Here is a 24,877-nt window from a genome sequence, read left to right as displayed (position 1 = left end):
CTTAACTCTGAGTCATTAGGAAATATCTTTTAAAATGGGTGCTGGGCATTCCCTTACTCTCCAGTGGTTAGGACTCCATGCTTTTCACTGCAGGGGGCCTTGGTTCATAAAACAATCCCTGGGTGGGGAACTAAGATCCCACGAGCCACACGACGCAATCAAAAACAAAAACGGGGGGTGCAACTGATAAAAGATGTCCAAACCCAACCGTATCCACTTCATTTGACCTTTCTGTAGTTTGGGTTTGAAACATTCTGAATTTGTAGCATATTAAAGATCTTACTTCCTTTACCATGAGGCACTTCTGGTACAAAAAACATTTTTTGCAGTCTTACTAACTGCAAAATTTAACTTTTTTCCCTTCTTATAAAATAAAGCTTCAACTATAAGTCTACCTTAGGGATATCACAATAAAGCGAATCACTCAAAATGTTTGGTTTTTTTGTGCATAAAAGTTATGTTTACACCGTACTGTAGTCTATAGTCTATTACATGTACAATAGCATGTCTAAAAAACAATTACATGCCTTAATTAAGGAATAATTTATTGCTTAAAAACGCTAACCATCATCTAACACAGGGTTGCCACAAACCTTCAATTTATTAAAAATAAAAAATTATCTGCAAACACCATAAAACAAGGCATGCCTGTACATTGTGTAACTGTGGTGCAGTGGAAAGAGCACTGAATTGGGAACAAAGACCTAAATGCAACAATAATTCCTTAAAAGACTGATTTACGCCCCTCTAAATAAGTTGTTTTTAACCACTTGGACAGTCTCCTAAAATAAATTATAAATTTCTTTGCTTCCCTAAAAAAAATACTAAATGAATATACTAAGAAGAATATACTAAACTTTTCTGATAACTTGGAGTTATTACAAATACCAGTATGTGTGTGCAGTGGATCACACGGCTTGTATTTACCTGGCCAACCAATGTGGTCAGATGCTTGGTACTTCTGTGCAGTCCACGTGTAGCCTGTGTATATATATGCAACATCCTCATTACAACAAATGTGGAGAGACGCAATATCTCACCAAAAAAGAGTGCTATTTCTCTGGAAGTAATAAATTCATAACTAGGATTTTGGAGATACTAAATCTCAACACTAAAATACTCAACACTATCAAAATCTATTTGGTTCCTACATTCCATACAGCAAGTGATCCAGAGTTTGTAGGGGGAGGGGTTTTTGTTAAAATTTACCAAGTATATTTAGATTATGAATTCAGGCAGCAAGACATACCTGTTTGTTTCTAGAAGATAAGAGTGTACATAAAACCCCCTAAAATACAACATTGAAAGACTGCAGCATATTACAGGATAGTAGTGTAAATAGTTTATTTGCTCATATGCCATGAAAAGACCAGAAAAGTAACATGAACTGCTTTTATAAAACATTTCTAATATTGCTAAGAAGCAGGCCCATTAACAGAAAAGAGCATGCCAACATTATTGTCTATTTGTAGATTAATAAATAGGCAATTATTTTAACATGTTCATCAGTATTGAGCTTTGGAAAACAGCTGCTTTGTGGTGAAGAACCACCTATTTGTGTTGTATTTATGGTCAAATTGCTTTTTTCATCAAAATGAATGTTGAGTCAGACAAAATCTTGGCATGTTCTTTTTTAATGTACACATTATGAAAATGTGCTAGCAGGTGGTAGTTTAAAGTAACCTTTCTGTAAATATGCTAAAGTGAAAATGTAGTAACTGATCCCTAAACTGTCCTTGTAGTTAAATATATATTAAAAAAAAAACCCTATAAGTTAAAATAACATTCAGATTGTATAGCATAGGCTGATGCATTTTTAAACAATATTTACAATATTACCCCAGAGGCTTAGGTGGGAATTAAAGAGAAGTGTAAAAACCATAAAAAACTGCACCAATCTTATAGCAAAATATCTGTACATTTAAAAAGAGATATATAACTACACATTATCCAAGGGAAATGGGACCTTCACCAGAGTTCACATAAGCACAACAAAATAAGAAATTCAGTGGTTAAATACTATACAATAAACTTTACAATTAATATATTGATGTCATGTACCAAAAGGTAAGCCAGAAGCAGAATGTATATTATGAAAAGTACAAATTAGCTTCAGTCCAGTTTTTGACTTTGGAATGGATCAAGTGCCCTGCCAGAGAGGAAGGAAAAATAGCAGTGGCTTTGTTGGCCATTTAGTCCCATTACATATCACTTAAACTTAATCGTGATGTATTTCAGAAATTTAATTGCAATCCCCCATGAAGTAATCTTGGAAATGCAAGAATTTTTAGCTTTGATATATGATGCCAAATAAATCTCCAGTCTACAAAAAGAAGGGGGGAGGGGGAACCAACCCTGCCGATTGTCAGGATAATAAGGCCAGGATTCTAACACTACTCTGCTAGCAGAAGTAATCTTAAATGCTTGTTGCTAGAGCTAGTGAACCTCTCCCTGGCTAGCAAGGCACTGATTTCTATTCTTAGGATTGACCCAAAATGGTCCTCAGAAATCCTAATACTGATTACTGAGATGTTAATTTTAGTGCTAATTAATAAACATTTGCATTATTTTTTTAAAGCTGCCTCTAGCTGAAGAACACAGTACTGCAAACAAAGTCTTATACAACATCTGTGTGCCATCATATCGTCGCATTCATACCAATGAGTGTCTCTCATAGGGCATCGTACCCCAGCACAGAAGCAGAATGTGAAACAAGAGTTGACTGATTCTGTGCCACTGCAATAACATGTTTGTACTTTGCTGGGGCTTGGTTATGGATAGAAGGAGTTTATCGTGTGACTTTTTCCTTCTTCCACGTTGCAAGCCCTTAAAAATACCAAGTTGATGGGTATGGCTGAAACACAAAATTAACTCCTTAAAAGACATGTCAGCAAAGGAAGCCCACAGCAGATGCATCCATGTTATTTACAACTTATCAGGAAACCAGGGTGGGCCATCATGGGACAATCACAATGGCAGGTAATGAATGTAATATGAATTTTACATTTTGGTTAAAAATTGAATAACACACTGGTGTAAAAAGATACCTAATCAAATCAAATCCTATTGCTTTGATTAATCTGAGCAGGTACTTCCACTTTTAGGCACTTGTTAACAAAGGTTGAAAGGAGAGCCCATCATTTTTAAATTCCTATGTGTTTGCTAAATCTGAGCCCTTAGAATATTTTCATCTATGTTCAAGGCTGCAGTTAAATGATAGCACATAAAATTCACATGGTCAGTTTCATTCACACACACCCTCTATTCATACAGGCAGGTCTCAGGTTCACATGGTTATTTCGGCACCATTAACAGAACGCAAGTTCTGATCATCAAAGCGCCGCCTGACACTTCTCCTCACCGCATCGGCTCGTCTGTATGGTTGGTTTCTAAGATCTGTGAAGAGGAGAGCACCAATAAGAGAAGTGGAACCTTTAATATCATGTTTCTAAGCAAGATAAAGGCCAGCTGGCAGCCAATCAAAGCAGCTTGTGTAGAAGAGTCAGCTAATGGGCCCTTCAAACTCATTGAGAATCTGAACCAAAACATGTACTTTGCCCTCAGTATTTACAGTCAAACAAAACAGCATGTAATACTGGTGTGATTCTGGGCTCTTTTAGAAAACTATATGAGAGACTGCTTCTGTCACTGGCCAGAGTCTAGCTGAAGTCTTATTTTGAAATGTTTCTTCCATTGGAAATAGCTATTGCTTAGTAGTTATTTTTCTTTCCAGAAACCTGAATACCAACAACAACTGCAATGAATTTTAAACTGCAAAACTAATAAAACAGACTGCCCTGTCCTGTCTTATCGGAAATTTTTACCAAGGAAGGAACTTATGCTTAGTTAGCAGACACAGCTTCTATTATTTTTATTACATTAAAATTAGCTGAAGTCAGATTTTTATTTTGCGAATTAGAAACATAATACTCAACCACTGAATAAAAGTAATCACTAAATCAAAATAACACTCCATTCCTGAACATTCTTTGCTGCCACCCAAGATTTTTTGTTTTTCATTAGAGGGGCAAGGTGGCATGGGCCCTCCAGATTCTCCAATTTGTACTGCCAATGAACAGCAGGATGCCTGACAGACAACAACAAAATGCCTCGTTGAATGAATGAATCAACCACTGCACATCATTTCAAGCAGGCATTGTTCTAGAGGGATGAAGTGAGATGAACAGGATGAATTTTAGTATATGTAAGCACTCTTAGTGTGAAAGCATGCTTTCTTGATGAATAAGGCACGTAGCCTAGCCAGCAGGTAGCCACCATTTAATGGAGTCGGGACATGGTGAAAAGAAAAATAAAGCAGGCTTCATACTTTTTCCCCTTGTTTTGTTTAATTAGTTTGTATTTCCCTTTCATTAACTTAGTATTGTTGATCTCTGTTTAGAAACAGTCTTACCTTTAGAAAGGGAAACACAAATAACAGAATTAAAACAGATTTAATCTTTTTAATCCCTTCACCTACTCAGATTGAAAATGGATGGGCCATACCTGGTCCACAGAATGTTTGGCCCCCGACTTAAATTTTTAAATACGGTTTCCTGCTATTTAAATTGGTGATTAACATAAAAGCCAAGGTTTCTGGCTTCTCTTGGACAACTGGAGGATCTTGCAGTACTGGGCCCAAATTCTAACATGGCAAAAACTGAGTGACTGCTCAGTTAGGCACAGTCCCCACCAGCTCCTGACTCATTGGAATCTGTGACTCTGCCCTACTCCTAAATTCAAGCCAGGAATAGTTTTGCATGCCCTAATCCTCTCGAGCCTTTGCTTCCTTGCCCAGAGTGGTAAATGGAGGTCAGAATTCCATTCTTGGCTAGGGATATGCAGGGACCTGCAGTTTTGTGGTTCCTGAGTCCTCTGAGCAATTAGTTCTAAGAACCCTAATCCTTCTTCAAAGACTACAGATCATGTTCCCTGGCCAGGACTTACTCTCAATTTCTTCAGATCAAAATGGGGTTAACTGAATAACTTGAAGGCCAAGAAGGGGTAAAGGGAAGGACAGCCTAGCACCCAAAGCAAGTATAATCATCAGCAAATACCCGTGCCCAAGCCATCACACTTGAGAACATGGAAGCAGACCAAAAAGTCCGAGAGAGAGGCTCAGCCTCACATCATTGGAATGTGAGGTACAAAGACTTCTCCCTGGTCAGACTCTCACCAGTATTACCCTCAGCCATAGATTGAAATCATTAATCTGCATACAGAGAGAGGAGGAAGCTAAGTAAAAAGTGATGCTTGCCAGCTCTGTGTATCCTCCACCACCGGTGTGCTAGAAGAAATCCTTACCCTCGAGTGAACATTTGGAAATTTAGTGATATTATTCTTCTTTAAAGCTAAACAGAAAAAAACAAAAACACAAAATGATGGTTAAGTAAAAATGGGATGAAAATGGAAAGCAATTCAACTTAGTGAATAACATTCCCGGGCATGTTAGCCAACAGAAGAAGAAAACAGGAGGTCGTACTACAAGAGGTGTTAGAGAACACAAGGGACGGGTGAGCATGTCTTCCCACCCAGCTCTCTGACCACCCAGATCCAAGCTGCTTTGAAGTTTGGCTCCAGAACAATAGTTCAGCAGCAAAACTGACAATAAACAGTAGCCAAGTAGATGACAGCTTCTAGCCTTGTTAGTAAGTACTGGTGGGATAAGTACACTATAGAACAGGCAACAACACACCACATCCTTTGATATCTTCAGAGAAAGAGGAACATACATAACAAGTGCAATTCATAGAAGAGTTAACGCCACAAAATAAACATGTAACCAGTTCCATGTCAATCTCAGCATGGGAGTCAAACAATGGCTGTTTCACATACTCCAGTTGGAGTGTGTGCTTCCCTTGTTGTTATTCTAATCAACTGGGCACTACAGAGAAGTTTGTTCCTTATTTAACCATCAAGAACTAAGCCCAGGCAGTTACTTCTTGGGAAAGTTATTATTTCTGGTGCCCCCATCTTGACCAAAGGAGCAGATCCAGATATGATCTCATCACAGAAGAAATGCTTGGGGTTTGACATGGAACAGAGCCACCAGTGAAGAAGCATGAATGAGATAAGACAGTGGGAGCTCCTAAGCCTTTGTTCTCATTTCTTGCTTTGCAGCCTTGCTCCAACATGGAATTGCTGATAGCTGAAATTTGGGCATGACACTCGGAAAAGAGGTGAGTATAAAGCTATAGATTGCCTATATCAGCTTATACAGGCTTTCTAGGTCAAAAGAGCTCCCTGAGTTTAGCTTGTACCATGAGCTCCACCACACTGTGGATGATGGCTACAGACTATATAAGACAGTTAAGAGAGACCCAATTTAAAGCTGTGTGTAGTTCACAGCTCCTTCTGCAAACCATTTTGCAACTTTAGAGCACCTTGTATTCCTGAGAGTTTGTATAGCAGCTCATTTTACTATCAAAGCATGCTAAGTACAAAAAGGCTGGTTTAATATCTGTAAATCTATTCAAACACACTAAGTGCTCCATAAATGTTAGGTACAGTAATTACTGTTATTAATGACTGTCATTTTGTGTTCAAAGATATTAGCCCCCAATTCTTAAAAGCAACCTAGTTGGTCCCAATCCTGACTCTCAAAGAAGTGTTCTATTCATCGTTTTCTGAAAATTTCTATAAGTAATTGTATTAATTCAACTCGCACACACCATCACAGCCATGTGGATTCATAGATGTATTGAAAGTGCTAGTGAGTAAGCAGTTATGACTGAAATGCAAAACCATGCAGTGTGAAGACAACATGAAATACAACATGATGGAGATGGCAATTCCATGCTAGGATGTTGGGTGGCCCTGACACACAAACAGAGGGTCATTAGGGGTCAAAAAATCTGTAGCAACCTTTTAAGAGCATCAGGTGAGAAAGAGTAATAGTTTAGTAATGGTATTCCTCAGTGAGAACAGGTTCGCAGAAAAATCGAGAGCCACGCTTGGCGGTGCGAGCAGTAAAGGGCACAGTCTTCAGCACTGCATCGAAAATGACAGCCAAACAAGACAAACAGAAGAGAGTAAGAAGCCAAGGTCTACTGCATTAGTACACGGTTAGTGCTTTGTTAATCATACCTGGGGTAAGGGTGGCAGAGGTGAGCAGGAAGGGTGTAAGGCAATATATACCCAAGTGAGCTAATAAAGCCTAGAAGAGCTACTCAGTCTTTACTCAGTCTGGGGTAGAACATGGAAAATAGTCCAAGGAGAAAAAAAAATCTGCTCTATATACAGATATTCATTTACCTCCTGTGGCATATCAGGTCAGACAAACAGAAACTGTACATTTCACAGGCCAGGTGTCGCTAAGCTGGAGAACAGACTGATGAAAATGGCACTCTAAGTTCTTCATGTGCCACGGCTGGATGCTTCTCTACCTACAAGTCAATCTTACTGTGGCCCTGAGGCTAAGCGGTGCCACCCAAGGAGATCTGTTCCTGCTCCCGCTCATAGCAGAGCTGCTCCCTCAATGTGGGAGAGGCAAGGAGAGAGGCTAAACAAGGAAGCTTTATCTGGGAGCCATCTGCAAGACACTGCAGGGTGAACACAGACACAGGCGGGCACAAATGTACAGAACACGTGTGCACCCTATGTAGACACCCATCCCACTGCTTACACTGGTTTACTCTGGGCAAGGAACTCTTTATTGACTTCCGTTTTAGTGATTTATTCACATATTTTATTTCCTTGGGTCTGAGCTGATGAAAGAAATCTGATTTGGGCAGTTGGGGATCCCTATTTCCAATGCTGACTAAGCTATTCACAAGAAATGAGAAGTCAAAAGGCTAAGAGTTATATTTTTTTAAAAATTAGGACAATTGAGGAAATGTGAATAATGACTAGCTATTTGATATTAAGGAACTCTTAGTTTTGGAGGTGTGCGATAATGGTCTTGTAGGTATGCTTGTTTGCTTTATTAAAGAGTCCTTATCTTTTGAAGATATATGTGGAAATATTTCCAGATGAAATTGTATGTCTTGGATTTGCTTCAAAATAATTCCAGAGGTTAGGGGGTGGGGAGTAGGTAGAAGCAGACGTATAACAAGATTGGCCATGAGTTGAAAACTATTCATGGGTGAAGGGTACGTGGGAATTCATCATACTAATCTCTATACTTTTGCGTAACATTTCCTACAAGAGAAGTTTTAAGTACCTTGGAAGCTGATAAACAGTATTCCTATGCAACAAATGTGAAAGGAAAGTCACTTGTAGCCACTGCCCCAAATTATTGCCCTGATCCTTAAGAGGGAATGCAGAAACTCAGAAGAACTGGTTCGAGCAGCAGGCATTAGGCTACAACTTAATCAGACAAGAACCAATCTGGGTTAGGCACCATTCCTAGCTGAGAGAATGACCATCCCCCAACCCTGGGCTTCTGGCCTGTTGGTCTATCTGCATGAAAGCACCAGCTCCTGATTTCCTAATATCTTCACTTACTTTGAGTGCGTAAAAAGGCTTTTAAAGAGCATGTTGGAAAAGCATGTGTTGACTGTGCTTAGTACAGTATGGGTCCTGTCCATAGTAGTTATTAATCAGGCAGGTGGGTAGGAGTGGTCATGAGGGAGAAAATGGAGCATGGTGACAAATCGAAGACAACGGAACATCATTAGGAAAAGGAGCCCTGGTGAAATCTACAGGGTTCCAATGATATTGAGAACAGAGATTTTTTTCAGAGAGAGTGTTGGGGTTCTTTGACAGGCAGTATACAGGCTACTATAAATATACTTGAAATACTAGCATGGAGTTTCTCTGTAGTTCTGGATCTGAATAAAATCAACTGAAGAACTTGTAAACCCTGGACAAAATCGGTAGCATAATCTGTAAATGGCCTAGCAACGGTGAGGCCAGTGGGATCTCCATAGGCCACAATGAGAAAATAGCCTTTACCTGTGATAATATCTTCAATGGCACCGTCTTTTCCTTCGTATACGTGTCTATTATCTTTAACTTGTCGCCTTCTTAATTCCGCAATTAATTCTTGCTGCTGCCTCTTTGATTTGTGGGAAGGAGACTGAGAAGAAAGAAGAATGGCAGAGATTAGTGGGATCAGCACCCACTGGAGGTTTGAGAAAATCCAAAATGTGTCTGAGCATTTTGTTACTAACAAGCAGCCTCCGTCCGAAACACAAACAGCACCATCCCAAACATTCTGCTCAGCAGAGGAAAACTCAGAAAGCTTCTAGGAAGAAAAGCTTTTGCACTAAAGGACGCACAAAACTGGCAGCAATGGGAAGGCTGGACACCATGGCAACAAGAGGCAGCTGGTAATAACCAGTGACTTGTTAACCTTTGGTCCAGAGGATCCTGAGGAAGAATTCTTCGACCTGCCAGCCTTCGTGGTCTTCACCTATGTTGTTTCCCTCCATAGAATGCTCCCTCCCCGTTCCCAGAGAAGCCCTCCCACTATCAAGGCCAGCATCAATGGCGACCCCGTGAAGCCTTCCTGTCCCGGGACACTGAGCCGTCCATCATCAGGTTACCCGGGACGGCCTCTCTGTGTATCCAACTGAGATTTAAGTTCCCGATCTCTATAAACTTGGAAATGCCACACAAATATGCTCTCGGCCCCATTCCAGTGACTGCTGAACAAAATAACGAACGAACAAGTGTCCATCTGCCAAGTTTCCAAGGCCTAGAAGGAAGCGGAAGGCATCCTGTGCAAATCTGGCTTTCTGGCCTCTTGACGGCTCCATCTCAGGAGCCTGGCACACCTCACCTTTGGGTCCTGCTGCTCGAGCAGAGCTTCCTGCTCCAGGAGTTTCTCCATCAGCGCTTGTTCCTGCTTTTTCCTCAGCTCGTTTTCCTCTTCTGCTTGCTGGGTAAAATCAAAAGTGGCAGAAGATTATGTCAGTGGAAATGCCAGCAGTCAAGATTTTTAGAAGCCATTCTTAGAGAGTCCTTGGTTAGCCAGGAATTAGAGTTAAGGGAAGGTTTGGAAGATCTACACTATGTGCCTGATTCTAGGTTTTGCTGTCGGTCTGTATCACACCTCGTCATAACCTAGTAGTTGAGATTCACCCCCTTCCAGAGAATTCCTTTCCTGATGGTTCTCTCCCCACTCAGGCTGCTTCTCAGCCTCCATACCATATATATCGGGGTAACTCCCCTTTTGGCAGCTCTGCTCAGTGATTTTCATGTGAGATTGTTTTTCTTACAGAATCTTTCCCCTCCCTACAGCTTCTCTGAAAGGAGGGTCTCAGATTCCTCTCCTTTTGCCCATTGTTAGGGGAAAACCTCCATTCCCTTGCCTCTTGTTTCCTCAGGAGCCTCACCAAGTTGACACTCCTGGGCTTTCTTCCCACAGCTCACTCATTTCCAAGGGAGGCAGTGACAAGTGTGATGAATTAGGGACAAGGAATACAACAGGCCGACCTCAGCTCAGTCCCGCGGGGCATCCCCTCTTTTGAAGCCAGCCTCCTTAAAGCAACTTCCAATAGTCTAGCTGTGCACTGGTAAGTCATCTAATTCAGGGCCGAAGGGTAAGCTCACAGAGACACACCCTGTCCTCCAATCCAACTTTTGTCAGTAATAAAGTTTACATTTTCATCTCTGTTGCTTTTGTCTCGTTTCATTTTGGTTCAAACTTAGGAAGGGAAATGACAGATGACATCCTAAAACCCTAACATCTGCCCATCAAGTCCCTGGGTCAGTGACAGGCTGGGCAGTTATTCACTAGGTAATATGTTAGGGCAAACAGAACATCCTGCCACGTCCCTGCCTGATAAGCGCCTCACACAGCCAGCGAACAGGACCCCGGGGAGAAATGATAACGTAGAAGGAGCACCTGATGGGCTCTGACCTGTCACACCCCACAGACCAGCTTCTCTTTTTCCTCTGCTCTATGCACGACCCCGCTGAAGGGCCAGACTTGGAGACCAAACAGGGGCACTTCCCAGCTTGTATTATACAATTTAAAAACAGCATATATTTTCTTTTGAGACCTTAGACTTACAATTTATTTATTTATTTATTTTTTGCGGTACGTGGGCCTCTCACTGTTGTGGCCTCTCCCGTTGCGGAGCACAGGCTCCGGACGCGCAGGCTCAGTGGCCATGGCTCACGGGCCCAGCCGCTCTGCGGCATGTGGGATCTTCCCAGACCAGGGCACGAACCCGTGTCCCCTGCGTCGGCAGGCAGACTCTCAACCACTGCGCCACCAGGGAAGCCCTAGACTTACAATTTTTTTTAGTGAAGAAGCATGGTCCCAGCTCATACCAAGAGCTACCTTGAGTCATCTCGGTAGCACATCAGGGGACCCCAGAGCACCACAGCCAGCAGCCCTGGTGACCAGTGCTTCTTATTGCTCATGGCCCCCAGCCTCTCGCACATGGGCTTGGTGCTGTATTTGTGTTCATCCTCGCTGCCAGGGACACTTTCTTTTTGCTTGTGATATCACTGCTACACTAAGCCATGCTGAGAGAAGATGGCTAAATATCGTAACCTTGTGAGTTTCAAGTAAAAGGCCCAAGGATGGTTCTCCAATGCCATCAGATGATGGTGAAGTGACCCACTGTTTCCAATCACATGTTTCTCAAAGATGTCCACAGCCCTGCCGCATCCCTCCCCGCTCCACAATCACACTCCTCCTTCCTAGACCAACATTACCCAGCTTATACATAGACAAGCCTGGAGAACACAGATCGCAATGTCTCCTAAGAGCACTGAAGTCCCCTCATGCCCTGCCCTCCTTGTCCTCCTTTCTCAAGGGACAAATTCTTCTGACACAGATCTTTCTGGGTCACACGCTTTTTCAAGACCACGGTCCCGGATTATGTCATAGAAGGCCTCCCATTTAAAGGAAGGGCCGTTATGGGTCCAGATAAAGAAACAGGGATCAACTGTCCTTCCTAGAGCCATCTTTTGGTCCACACTGGAGAAATGTTGGTCCAGAGGCCCACGGGCCTGGGCAGAGCTACGACACAAGCAGGCTCTCCCTGACCTCAGCGACAGTGCCGCTGCCATAGGCCAGGGCTCACTCCTTCTACCCTTTACCCACTCAACAACTCCACGGGAGGCCTGGGTTTCTCAGTCCTTCAACCTGCCTGCGAGGGTCAACAGTCAACGGGGCAGCAGTGGTCCTGGATCTCACTTTCCCACAGGCAGCCAAGAGCTTTTGTTTGGGGGCTGAGCCCCCAGCTGGCCGGGTAGAGACAGGGAGCATGACGGGCTGAGGGCCTCAGGAGCAGGGCCAGAGACCGCTGTCTCGTCCTCACCACCCATATCTGCTGCCCGAAGGCACAGGGGAGGTCTCTGCGGAGCCACCGAGACCCAGACACAGCTCGAGGAGGGCACCCACTAGAGAAGTAATGCCAAGGAAGGCTTGACAGAAACCAGGCTCCTGCTTACCTTATAGGCTTTCACAAACCGGACAAAGACGGGAAAGAAGACAGAGGGTGGTGTCGTCTTGGGGTTTTCTCCAAAATACTTCACCACATCATCGAAGGCATCCTGTGAAGAAGCGAATTTCTCTTGAATGTCATTTTTCCAGCATTTGAACTCGGCACTCTGGGAGAAGAGCTGCAGCATCTCCCACAGGTCTCTGGCCTCCATCCTCCCTCACCTCCCACAATTCTCTACAGCCTGTGTTTCCTCCCAACACCCAAAGGCAACCAGAAGAATGCAACACTGCTACACTGGGACCTCCTGCCACTCTACACACACACACACACACACACGAATGAGGAACTACTCCTTTCAAAAGCGTCCTAAAGCCATGGGAAGACTCCTTAAAGCCAACCAGGTTAGAAGGGACCTTAGAAGTTTGCTCAGACTCTAGATCCCAGCTCACTGCTTCAATGCTCCTTACCGTAGCCACTCACTCACTCAAGTCTCTGCTTGAACCTTCCCGGGACACAAGGAAGCCAGCCTCACAAGGGAACCATCCCACCACGTCTGCTTCCTGAGTTTCCACAACGCTCTGCCTTCCCTTCTGGTGTACAGTCCATTCTGGCTGCTTCTCAGGTGTGTAAACTTGACCCCCAGTGTGGTATAAGATTTCAAGGTCAAGGCCTCCTGGAACCCAACATACTGGGGAACACTGCTGTGCTGAGCACAGGCCTACCACACGTTGGTTGAAGTGAACACAGGACCCACAATAAAGGGAGCCTAGGAGTGGAAGGGGAGGGGGCGGGGAGGGCCTCTAGAGAAAACGGTGAAGACCTCAAATTAGAAGAGACAATGAGAGCACAGGGGCATCTCCAGGTACAAAATGCAGAAAGATCCCCATCCCCCTTAATAACAGCTACATAAGAAATCTACCCTATGGGGCTTCCCTGATGGCGCAGTGGTTGAGAGTCCACCTGCCGATGCAGGGGACATGGGTTCGTGCCCCGGTCCGGGAAGATCCCACATGACGTGGCACGGCTGGGCCCGTGAGCCATGGCCGCTGAGCCTGCGTGTCCGGAGCCTGTGCTCCGCAACGGGAGAGGCCACAACAGTGAGAAGCCTGTGTACCGCAAAAAAAATTTAAAAAAAAAACGAAGAAATCTACCCTCAGCAGACAGAGGACAATTCCCCCTCCGCCCCCAGAGCCTGGGCCAGCACCCCAGGTGGCTTTAACGGATCCAATCCCTTCTTCTTCATGGGTGTTGGGGGCACAGACACTCACCTGTGCAATCTTGGCATCATCCTGCAGCTTCTTCAGCTTTCCCTCATTGTTGAGGATGAACTCCTTCAGCAGTGTGTTGTGGTCATGCATGGTGTACTCCCTCTTGGTCAAGTCCATGCCCCTCTGCAGCTCCTTGACGTCCAGTAAAACATTCTCAAGGGAGACTGAAGTAGAGAAAGCAATGTCCCCGTGACTTCAGCAGGGAAAGTCAAAGCCACAGTGAGTCTGGCTGATGAGCCAAGTTCTCAGTGGGTTTCTAGGGTTACACAAGGCCCTTAGCTCTAGTCTCCGGCCTTCAGTGCAGACATCCTTTAATAGGAATAATTTACTAAGTGCTCACCATCAAGCACTGCATTAAATCCTTTACCTGCACTAATTCAGTTGCACCACTAGCCCATGTTGCCAACGAGGAAAAGCAACACAAAGAGGTTATGTGGGCTGCCCTAGGTGACACAGCTAGGAAGTGGCAGAGATGGAGTTTGGATAACCAGCACGGATCCCAAATCCTGTGCTTGTTCCCAACTATTCCATTTCTCTTACTGGAGATGATAACCTATTGGTTGGCCTGTAGGGTTAGAGGTTCCTTAACTGACAGGCCCAAGAGCTTATCCTCTACCTGACTCTTTGAACTCCTCTGCATTTCTGTGGCTCTCCAGCAGGGGGTAGCATTTTACCTATTGAATTTTTAGCTGTACTGTCCACAGGGACCCAAAGCAACTCTGACCAGCTTCTTTTTGCTAAACAACCCTTCCGTGCGTCAGAAGGGGTTATTAGCACAAACCTTTCCATCTGCAGTGTGGCCACCCACCCAGAGTGGATTGACTCCTGCAGCCTCCTGCAGGAGGTCTGGGCGCCACCTCTGGCTCCCCACTGCCTGACGCAGCTCTGCACATGGATGGATTACGGAACAACGTAGCATGCTTTTCCCTCACTAGACCCACACTGTTATTCATCTTTGACTCCTCAGTGCTTAGGCCTGTGCCAAGTACAAAGCAGAAACTCAGAAAGGTTCACTGGATAAAGGAAGGATTGAGTAAATAAATGAGTGAAGGGATATGGAATCCATTTCAGCACACCTGGGCCCCAGAGTGAGAATACAGAAAACAAGTCAGCCAGAGAGCACCTCAATCTCCCCATTTTCCTCCACTGACTTTTCTGAAATGACACTTTAGGGGAATCTCATTCGGGCCAAACAAAATGTGCTATAGGAAAATTTTTTTTAACTTTTTTTCTTAATTAGAATGGTGATGCTAAAGAACCCCTCATTTAGACAAAGGGAAACTTGAAAGGAGGAAAACCACTCTACCAGAAGAGAAATCCTGGTAACTGCCTAAGTAAGCCCCAAGCCCTCAGTAGGTCTGGCACGGCCTGCGCTGCACAGTCCTCTGTAGTCAAAATATCACTTCCTCCTGCCTCTCAGCCTCCTCTAGGGCTTCAGCAGCATCTATCCCAGTAACAGGGCACCATCTCATTCATTAATTCACTCATTCATTTGTTCCCAACCATCAATTTGCCAGGAGCTAAGGAAATTATAAAGATAAATAAAATGATTATACCCATACATGAACAGGTTGCAGTGGACATGCAAAATGTTGTGATAAAATTTATTATATCTTGTATGAGAGGCTTGTATGGAATGCTCTTGAGTAAGAACACAGAAGCAGCAGCCATTTACTCTGAGGAAGGCAGAGAAAGTCTTGCCCTCAGAGATTCAATTCGCTAAGTCTGGGGTAGGTCTCAGGAATACAAATTTACAATAAACACTGGCTGCTTAAGATCATCATTTGAGAATCACAGCCTGTATCCAACTCCGAGGTCAGTCTGCATCTTGTTCCTTTTTCTAGGCTAATGTTCTTTTGAGAGGATGTGGTACACTGGACAACATACCATATGAGAAGACTATCTGAGTTCAAGTTCTGTTTCTATCGTTTTCTACCCATGTGACCTTGGGCAAGGCATTTAATCTATAAAAATGTCAGTTTTTTTCATCTGTAACAGTACAGCCCAACTATCTCAGAGCAGCCGATGATTTAAATGAGAAAATGCATGACTGTCATAGCAAAGTAACAACCAAGAAGTACTGATAATTTAACTTGTGCTCAGGCTAAACACAAAATATTTAGAACGGCCACACCTGAGCAAATGGGACAGCACAAAATCTAATTCAAGTGTTTGTTGAGGGGGGTGAGTCTCAGAGTCTCTCCTTTCAAATGACAGCAACAGAATAAAAAGGGCAACAGATGGAAGAGGGAAGGCACATGAAGCCCAAAGACCTGGATCTTTATAAAGAGAACACTGTCCTCTTCACGTCCATGTTTGTTATTGCTCCCAGGTGCGGGCAACACCAGAGGCGATGTGTTTCAGCTCAGAGCCTCTGACGTTTTAGCCTCCCCTTTGTAGAGGGGTTCTGAAGAGTGTTGTTTAAGCAGGGAAGGGTTCCCCCATGATTCAAGGCATTCATACCCAAGAGTAACATTAAGAGCTGAAATCAAGTACCTGAGGCAGCTTTCTCCACGTAATGAAGCTCATTATAAAATAGGGACACTTGGTGATATTTTTCTTTCACGACATTGGATATATAGTGCAACAGTGTTTGCTTTCGGTCCGTTGACTTTGTATCTAAGAGCTGAAAACCAAAGGGGATGAGGGTTAGAGTAACAGATGATGGGAGAGTTACCTGCCAGATGATGCTCCCCCGCTCAGGATAAATACCTGAGCACAGGTGCCCCAGAGCGGAGAGAAAACATTCCCACAGGAGAGTCAGCTCTGTTCTCGGGTGAACCAGCCCATGGATTATTAAGTGACAAGAGGACTTCCTGACCAGGGGACACGCTCAACTTTAGGGACGACTCTAAGCATGAGAGCTGTTCACGCGTCTCTCCTCACGTGAACTCCCCGCCCCCACCTGCTCCACCACCTCCCTGACTTACAAGCAGGAAGACTCCAGTTTCAGTGCTCTCCCAAGTGAAGGCCAGAGTAGGAAGTGAGGCTGGAGCCGGGAGTGTGCATAGGTGTGCACAGGTACACCTATGCCATAGTCCTCACATCTGCTCAGCCCCACTTACTCCCCAACTCAAAGCAGATGTGCGTAACGTACGTACCATGGCCTTCTGGGGCCCAGAACTGTGACTAACTAGACAGTCCCTATCAAATAACCATGTACCCCCACACCGGGGGCTGGGGACTCCAACCACTGCCCAACCTGCTCCCGTGGAAGCCACGTCTGCCAGTGCAGCCCGGGGGACAGGGCTCCATAGAGCATTCTCTCTAGTCCTGTTCCTAAGTCAGGTGACTCTGAAAAGCAGAGCACCCTTCTTCATCCAGGAAAAAAAAAAAAAAATTTTTTTTAGAAAACACAGAAAAGTATAAAGAAGCAGCTCAAGAAACCTTCCTAATTCCATTCAACCTCTCTGTTAATATCTTAATCTACTTCCATTCGGGGTTTTTTTCTCCATATTTTACCTAGTTAAAAATCAAACTGTACAGACAATTTATACCCTGCTTTCTTTCCTAAACACAAAATTACCTATTCCTTTGAAAACTCTTCACAAATATTCTAACAGTTGAAGAACAGTTCACTGTATTAACTATCATTACAGCATATGTAATCATTTCCCCAAATGTTGAATCTTTACACTGTTGCTAATTATTTGCAATTATAAATAAAATATAGCACCCATAATTCAGACTCCTGAGGAAAGATTCCTAGAAATGGAAATATTGGGTCAAAAGGTATGAGTATTTTTAAGGTTCGAAGTGCTTGCTGCCATATGGCGTTCCAGAAAATTTGTACCCACTGCTCCGCCCACTAGCAGAGAATCTTCATCAAAACATCCCACTCCACTTCCAAGAGCAGACTCTCTCTGCTCCAGGGCTTAATCTTTGCCAGCTGTTTTGTCTCTCATATAGCTCTTGTACTTCTTTTAAACTCTGAAGTTTAAAAACTCACCAGATCTAAACTCTGAAGTTTAAATCCATAAACTGCTCCTCGTTTACTGCTATTCATATAGTTGCCAAGGGCCAAGATGATCTGCAAAGAAAGAGAGAAAAGAGAAGTCCATCGGTACAGCATCCCAGGCATTCCCAGGCTGAGGAATGCAGCTGACAAGTCAGCTCTTCCATACACGTATAAGAGGAAAACTTCACTTGCCTCCAGAATTTTCTTGAGTTTTTGGGACGACTTTATAGAGACAGATGCTGCTATAATTGAGTGCAGTTGCTAGATTCCAGTCAAAGGAAAGAGGAGGGGGGAAAAAAAAGACATGTTAAAAATGGGAAACTCCGATTGAAAACTAAAACTTTAATACAGAAGAAAACAGACCTGCATTTAGAACTTAAAGCCTTAATGCTGAGATTCTATTTTTTCCTAAACATAACAATTTTAAGTTGTCCTGCTAGGTCTTAGGTAACTAGAGCATTACGTGTAAGCTCTTCTCTAAATAGGAAGTATTATCAGAACTAGCTTATCATAAAATCTGTAAGCAATGAGACTTAAGTTAGGAGTCAACAGCGTCTTCCAGGAGAACTCAATAGCCTGCCCACCGTCTCTAATCATGTAATACAATTCATATTTTTAAATCAATGGAGCTAGCCAAGAACAAAAACAAAACAAAACAGCAAAGAAATATAATCACCGTGCAGAAGTTCTCAGAACATATTTTGGACACACATGCTACTATAATCAGTAATTAACAAACATTTATTTAGAAATAGAACTGGGAAAGAACTATTTATGATATTCATAAGTCTCTACCAGATTAACACAAAGGAACAAGCGATGGTTAGCTATTATTTCTACGTCACCACAGTGTACTGTAACAAACTTCCAAGGAAGAAGACCCCCATGGCAAATTTAACGCTTCCAATGAAAGTCAATAAGCCTGTTCACTAAAGATATGAGATGGTTTGTAGAAATGAAGTTAAATTTTCAGTCTTGGTAACCCAGCCAGAGGACTGGTACCCTGAGGAGGGGACCAAATTTGAGAAAATTATTCTCCTTGTCCTCTGTATTGAGGTGTCCTTTAAAATCCAAAGGATATCTGTAGACACAGGAAATGCCATTCTCTAGGGAGAAGAGCAATATGGAATGGGGAAATTCACCGTTTTCAATTTTACTTGGCATACACAATGAGAAAAAGAGGGTAAAAATAAAAATGCCATGTCGAAAGTTCTGGAAAGAAGTCTTAGAGCCCATGACATTAAGTGCAATTCTGTGAGAAAGTTAAAAGAAAACAAAACAAAACAAATGCTATCTGTTTGGACCCCTTCCCTTGCCAGAGTTGGTCCACTCACAGGAGTCAGCATCTGAATACTTTCGGCAAAGTTCCCAATGAAGGCCATGATGGTCATCTTCTGCATGAGCCTCTCAATTTTACTGAACTGCATCATGAACCGGTCTTCATCTGACAAGTTTTCCAGGGGCTTCCTTTCCCGCTCATAGAGCCGCAGCACTTTCACCTCATTCTCAGTTGGCAAGAACCTCATCAAACACTCTACAAAGTCTACAGGCAATGTCTTCAAGTCAAATCTGAAGACAGAGGTGGACATGTCAGTATTAAAGAGAAAACCTCCTCCCCTCTCAGCCACACCTCCACCTGGTCCAGATCATGAACCACCATGTCGATGAGTTGATGCCCACAGCTGGACGATGCCTACAGATGTGAACATGCCCCTTGGTGCTAGCTCCTGACCGTGCATCAAGCACGTTCACTGGTCCTTCCTGGAAACCTGGACCTTATCACAACTGCCACGCTCAGTTTTTAGGCTATTAGTATAGCTCTAAGCCTCTAGACATCAATAGTAAATGACAGCAGGTAGAAGCAGAAGGAAAGCTGAAGTATCTGGTGGTTAAGTGGTTCAAGGACATGTTTTTTTTGGCCTGTGAAGTACTGCTAATTAAGGAGATGTAATATTATACACACAATTACAGAATATCTGATGAACTCTGTAAAAGATTTCAATTAAACCAGTAAGTCTGGGATATTTTTTCTCCTTTAGAAAAAAATGCATCCAAATGCCTGTACTATATGATGTTTTGGCTTAAATGCATACATCCCTTGAGAGAATACTCGGTCTTTGTGGACCTATACTCCATCTGAACTAAAGAAGTATTTGCTACAGTCTCTATTCTATTCTCTGGGCAATCTTTGTTCAGCAATAGAATTACACTTAATCATCATGACAAACAAGATATGTGAAGATTAAAAACCAGAATTCATACCAGGTTGCAACACTAGAAATCAGAACAGATGATAGGGTGCACTAAACTACTAGCTTATGATCCCGGCTGAGGACATGAAACTGGAACAAATGATTTCTCAGTGTCTTTTACTCCCCTAAGAATCTCTGATCAAAATTTATGAAATACCAATTAATGATGAATTAGTTCCTAAAACATCTAATAACATCCTTATCATATATGAAAGTCACCATGACTCAAAGAGTAGAAAGATTCTTCTAATAGAAGAGTAAATAAAACCAATGCCTTCTCTGCAGTTCAAGGATTAAAAAAAGAACTAAACTTGCTTTAAGATGCCCTGAAAGGGCTAAGGAGCAACAGGAATCACATTCCTGTTATGAGTTAAGACAAGCCTCTGTCTCCTATTTGCATCTGGCATTGGGTTGAATCATTCCACAAATGCCATCAAATTTGTACTCAGTGAATCTGGATAAAATTCAGATACTCCACAGAAAACTGATATTTTCTCCCTTTTCTCAGCATCTGCAATACTTCTCTCAACTTTCCTTTTATGTAAGCATTGCTGCAGGCATATGTAAGAGAACAGACCAAGATAATAAACGATGTCACGATCCAGTTGTTATTCTTCTAAAACAATTAATTACTCATTCTAATATAGCACCCCCGAAGGTCATTTCTGGTCCACCTCTTCAGCGTTACCATTTTCATTCTAAATTTACTAGGATATAATCTTTCAGAATGCCCTGAACTTACACATGAATAGCTTTACATATTTCATCCGCGGTCTTTCCAGCTTTCCTTAAAGTTATGGCAAGATTTTTAGCCCTATTTGCTTCTAGTAATGTCACTTTGTTTGACCCCTTCTGCGTTATCTTCTGTTTGCTTGAAGAAAGATCAATGGCAGGACCTTGGGCTTTTGTCTTAAATATTTCTTCAAATTCATCTACATTTAAGTCCTGGGTTGGAGAGGAATGAAATAGGCAAATTAGATTATCCTTAAAAATGAAGTCAGGAAGCCACCATTTAGACAGTTTCTTAAGCATCAAAGAAGTTACTTTTTCTACTAAGTACTGATACTTGTCTTGGGCCATGGCTTGCTCTATTTCTCTATTTGTGTTAGTGTTCTGTGACTTATGCCACATATACAGACAAAAATGTCTAAAGTGGACAACTGTTTCCAACCAGTTAACTCAATTGCCTTTCAATTACTGCCTTGTAGGGATGGCCAGCACAGACTAAAACTATCCACCAAACCAGCTAGTAGGCGTGATTACTCAGTCCTTTTTCACTTATAGTTCAATAAAGGGTTTTTATGCCCCTTTATAAATTAAGGGCAGAGATTGTGTCAGATGTACATTTTGTGACATACAGTGAAAGATGTTCAAAACTATTCCATTTTAATGTATAATACGTTTTTAAACGTAGTTTTAGAAGCACCTTACAAAATAGCATCCAATTTTATTCTCCTTTTCTTCTTTACATCAAGACACTTAAAACACTAGCTTTTATTGCAGAAACTTTCAGGTTAACACAGCACCCATTCTGGCTTTGCTGCACAGAGAGGGCCCCTTGTTTCTAACCCATGAGAAAGATACCTCCAGAATTCGCTCATCATCAATTTCGTTGAAGACTGTGCCATTGATCTGATTTGGCTTCAGGGCAACCCAGTTAAAAACTGGCATTCTGAATTTCGTCTTGATTGGCTTCTTAATTTTCACAGCTACAGAGGTCAGAGAGAATGAAATTAAGATTCCACCAAAACCCTCGAGAACAATCCGACAACAGTCCTTGCAGATGACACTCTAACACTGGCGGAAGGCTAGCAAGAGGTGGCCAGGTGTTTTAAAATATGGAAAACATCAGGCAACACTGTGGCCAGGGCAACTTGAGGTCATTATTTGATACAACAGTGTGTTACAGTTGCCTAAGAGCTGGGGTTTTGCTTTTATTTTATTTTTTTAATGCAGGCAACTGGGTGGTTGAAATACAGTCACAGTGTCAGGACAATGCTTAGGACAAATAAAGAGTTGGGGAATAAAAATTATTCTTTATATTATTAGATAGCAGAGAGGGCAAATACTCTGTGTCACTTAGTTTGACACTGGTGAATGTGAAGTCGCATTCTTACATCCTAAATTTCTGGCTCTCTAACACACATTTCCAAAACAAATCTTCAAAGATGATCAGAGACTGCAGACAGTGTCTGCTTAAACCACCAGGAATGAAATGTCAAGAAGGCTGACTTCCAGCCAGAGCAATACACTCCTGTGGATGATTTCAATAATGGGGATGATATTGGCTGTTGAGAGTTATTCCAAACAGACTAAGGGCCACAAATGGCCCAAAATAGAATGTTTAAGAAGACAAAAGGGGTACTTAGAAATCTGGGTTTGTATTGCTTTCTGGAGAAGGGCCACAGTCCCCTCCCCCTCTCTTTTAAGTGCAACCTCTCGCCAGGAATCAGCTACTGCTGCAACTAGAAGGTAAGAATGCACCCATTAAAAATACTGAAAACCTCTTAATAGAGAGGAAGGGTCCCACCTTTGAGGGGATGGGGGTGGGAGGGAGTGCCACCTCCTCTTACTTTGGGGAAATGAGCTAAAAAAGGCAATCCACTAAAAATTCCATTAATTAACTACACACCATAAAGAAGTCTTCCCAAACCAATTCGCTATAAATATTCACCGTCTTAAGTCTGTCTCAGGGATGCCCACCACACTATTTGGGAAGGGAGGGAGAAGGTATTCAATGCAGAACAAAAGAAATGGAACACACAACTGGGCTTTTACCTGGCTGCCTGCCTTACTGAAAAAACGGAGACAGACAGTGCCTCTCGTTCCTCCAGAGTTACAAAGGCCACGTAAACAGCGGGAATGTCATCTGACAAATCCACACAGAAGCATGCAGGAACACAGAAACACAGCTTTTGCCAAAACAGGCTTTCCACCACCAAATGTGACACTTCACTCTCTACTACCCAATAGTGTCCATTTCTGTCCTTGCTACCCAGGAAAGCCCATGTCCTCCAGGGGACAAAGGACCAGACCTTCCTCTAGTCTGGCACTTCTGCAGAGTTGAGGGAGAAGAGGTGGACGGGAGCGGGGGTGACAGGTCAGCGCCATCTGGTTCCATCATCCCTCCACAGACAACGCAGGCCTCAGGACACTCCCTACAAGCAACTCCCTGTGCAGCCACCCTACTTTTAACTCTTTAAGCAAGATTACGTATAAGCCTGAGATCAGAGCACAGGCCAAAAAGTTCTCTTCTGAAAGGCTGCCCTGACTCTGACTGGGGAGTTGGGGGGCTGGGTTAGCAGAGGCGGGGTCTATAGGTGACCATGATACACACCATGTTCCCAGTGTTCAAGCTACAGGAAGTGGCTCTGCGTGGGTGGGTGGGTGTTCTGTGGAGAGAACCGATCACCAGAGGAAGGGGACTAGGAAAGCAGCACCCAGCAGCTTTCCCTTGTTCTGGGGAGGAGCCTTCCTCTCTCCCTCAGGATAAATCTAAAATCCTAGGGACTTCCCTGGCGGTGGTCCAGTGGTTAAGACTCTGCGCTCCCAATACAGGGGGCACGGGTTCGATTCCTGGTTGGAGAACTAAGATCCCACATGCCACGGCGCATGGCCAAAACCAAACAAACAAACAAATAAAATTTTAAAAACCCCTAAAATCCTTCTAGCGTTGAGGCCTTAGATCCAACTTTTAGAACTAAACTAAAAAACATTCCTTTCCCCAGGGAGAAAGGAACAGGGCACCTGAAACCCAGGATGCCTGCTTAAAGGGCCATAACCTCTTCTATAGGTTCAACTAAAACATGTGGGCAACCCTGGAATCACAGCAGCCAGCCAGCACCACACCTCCCCGCAGACACAGAGCAGATGCAATGGCTCAATGGGAGATGGGGTGGAGATGTCAAGGCACAGCGTGACCCACAGGAACACAGGGCAGACACTCAACACACTCAGGGAGGAGCAACCTACAGAAAAGCTTGATTGGCCCGTCTTTTGTGGAAGCAGAAAGAACAAAGAAAATACAAAAGAAAAATTAGATACGGTTAGCGTTCGGCGGCTCAGCAGTCCACACACTCTTAGCAGAGAATTCCATGCTTCTGGGACACATCTCACAAGGCAGCACAGAGCCAAAAATTCATTTCCATTCAGACCTGCCTTAAAGACGCCCTTATTATTTTATTTTTAAAAATAACTCTTTTTTTTAGAAAAGGGGGAAAAATGATTTCGTTATAGTGCTGCCACTGTGCTAGGTATTCCGTAAGACATAAACAAGGTTAATGAAAAGATAATCAGCTGAAGTCCCAATTCTCACTGTGAAGTTCCAAAGCATATTCTTCCGAAGAGGAACAGCAAAGGTTACAGACTACCCAGGGGTCTGTCAGTAATGACCTGACCAGGGAATGGGAACCAGGTTGGTCTAACAGATTTGAGGAGGTATGCCTTACACTTCAAATGCACATGTCACACTACTAATATATTCTGTATAAAATGCAAAGAAAAGTCCACAAGATAAACTCAGGGGACCTCCTCCTGGTCCCCTGACTTGGTCACCAAGAAGACACTTGCTCATTGCCTGCTGAAGAGATAAGACATCCATTTGCCTGTGGATCTAGGGGTCTAGTGATGTCACAGGTTTTTGGCTTCCTGGGGGGCCCTTGGCATATTATCTCAGCTGTCTCTTGGCTCTATGGGGACATCCTGATGCTGTCTGCCCTCTTGGTTCCAGAGAGAGAGTGTTACTGAATACACTGGCAAAACATCTCACAAAATGGGTTACAACACTAAGTGTTAACGGCCGAATTAAGGATGGGTAATGAAAAGAGATTAAAGGCCTTGTAGAAACTACCTGATCTCAAGCTATCAAAGACTCGTAAGGATTTTATAATCCTTATATCTTATAAAACGCAACATCTTGTAATTGTTTAATGGACACTTATGGCACTGAAGAGGAGTTTCTTCAGTCCACATACAGTCCTTCAAATTGCATAAGACACAAAGGGGACAACTTCCAAATGTAGGAATCCTGAAGGGAGCAGTGAGGGATCAGCTGAA

General features: G+C 43.1%; 1 protein-coding gene across 6 annotated transcripts in view; it reads right to left on the bottom strand.

Moving 5' to 3' along the window:
* Positions 1 to 320: 320 nt before the first annotated feature.
* Positions 321 to 24,877, bottom strand: part of FMNL2 (formin like 2) — a 304,570-nt gene continuing 280,013 nt past the window's right edge. For 2 of the 6 annotated variants that reach the window (XM_079924753.1, XM_079924757.1), the window contains exons 16-26: positions 21,407 to 21,531; positions 20,565 to 20,767; positions 18,905 to 19,139; positions 17,763 to 17,831; positions 17,562 to 17,642; positions 16,109 to 16,238; positions 13,613 to 13,776; positions 12,352 to 12,453; positions 9,722 to 9,820; positions 8,893 to 9,016; positions 321 to 3,396 (exon numbers count right to left, since the gene is read on the bottom strand). In XM_079924753.1, coding sequence (XP_079780879.1) covers positions 3,287 to 3,396; positions 8,893 to 9,016; positions 9,722 to 9,820; positions 12,352 to 12,453; positions 13,613 to 13,776; positions 16,109 to 16,238; positions 17,562 to 17,642; positions 17,763 to 17,831; positions 18,905 to 19,139; positions 20,565 to 20,767; positions 21,407 to 21,531 — 1,442 coding nt within the window. In that variant the 3' untranslated portion in view covers positions 321 to 3,286. Of the gene's footprint in view, positions 3,397 to 5,254; positions 5,349 to 5,396; positions 6,988 to 8,892; positions 9,017 to 9,721; positions 9,821 to 12,351; positions 12,454 to 13,612; positions 13,777 to 16,108; positions 16,239 to 17,561; positions 17,643 to 17,762; positions 17,832 to 18,904; positions 19,140 to 20,564; positions 20,768 to 21,406; positions 21,532 to 24,877 lie in introns of those variants that run through there. The other 4 variants (XR_013828794.1, XM_079924756.1, XM_079924754.1 and 1 more) reach the window with 4 other exon arrangements.

The sequence above is a fragment of the Stenella coeruleoalba genome, assembly GCF_951394435.1.
Source record: "Stenella coeruleoalba genome assembly, chromosome: 6".
Lineage (NCBI taxonomy): Eukaryota > Metazoa > Chordata > Mammalia > Artiodactyla > Delphinidae > Stenella > Stenella coeruleoalba.
Note: the sequence above shows the minus strand (reverse complement) of the source record. Positions and strands in the feature narration are given on the sequence as shown.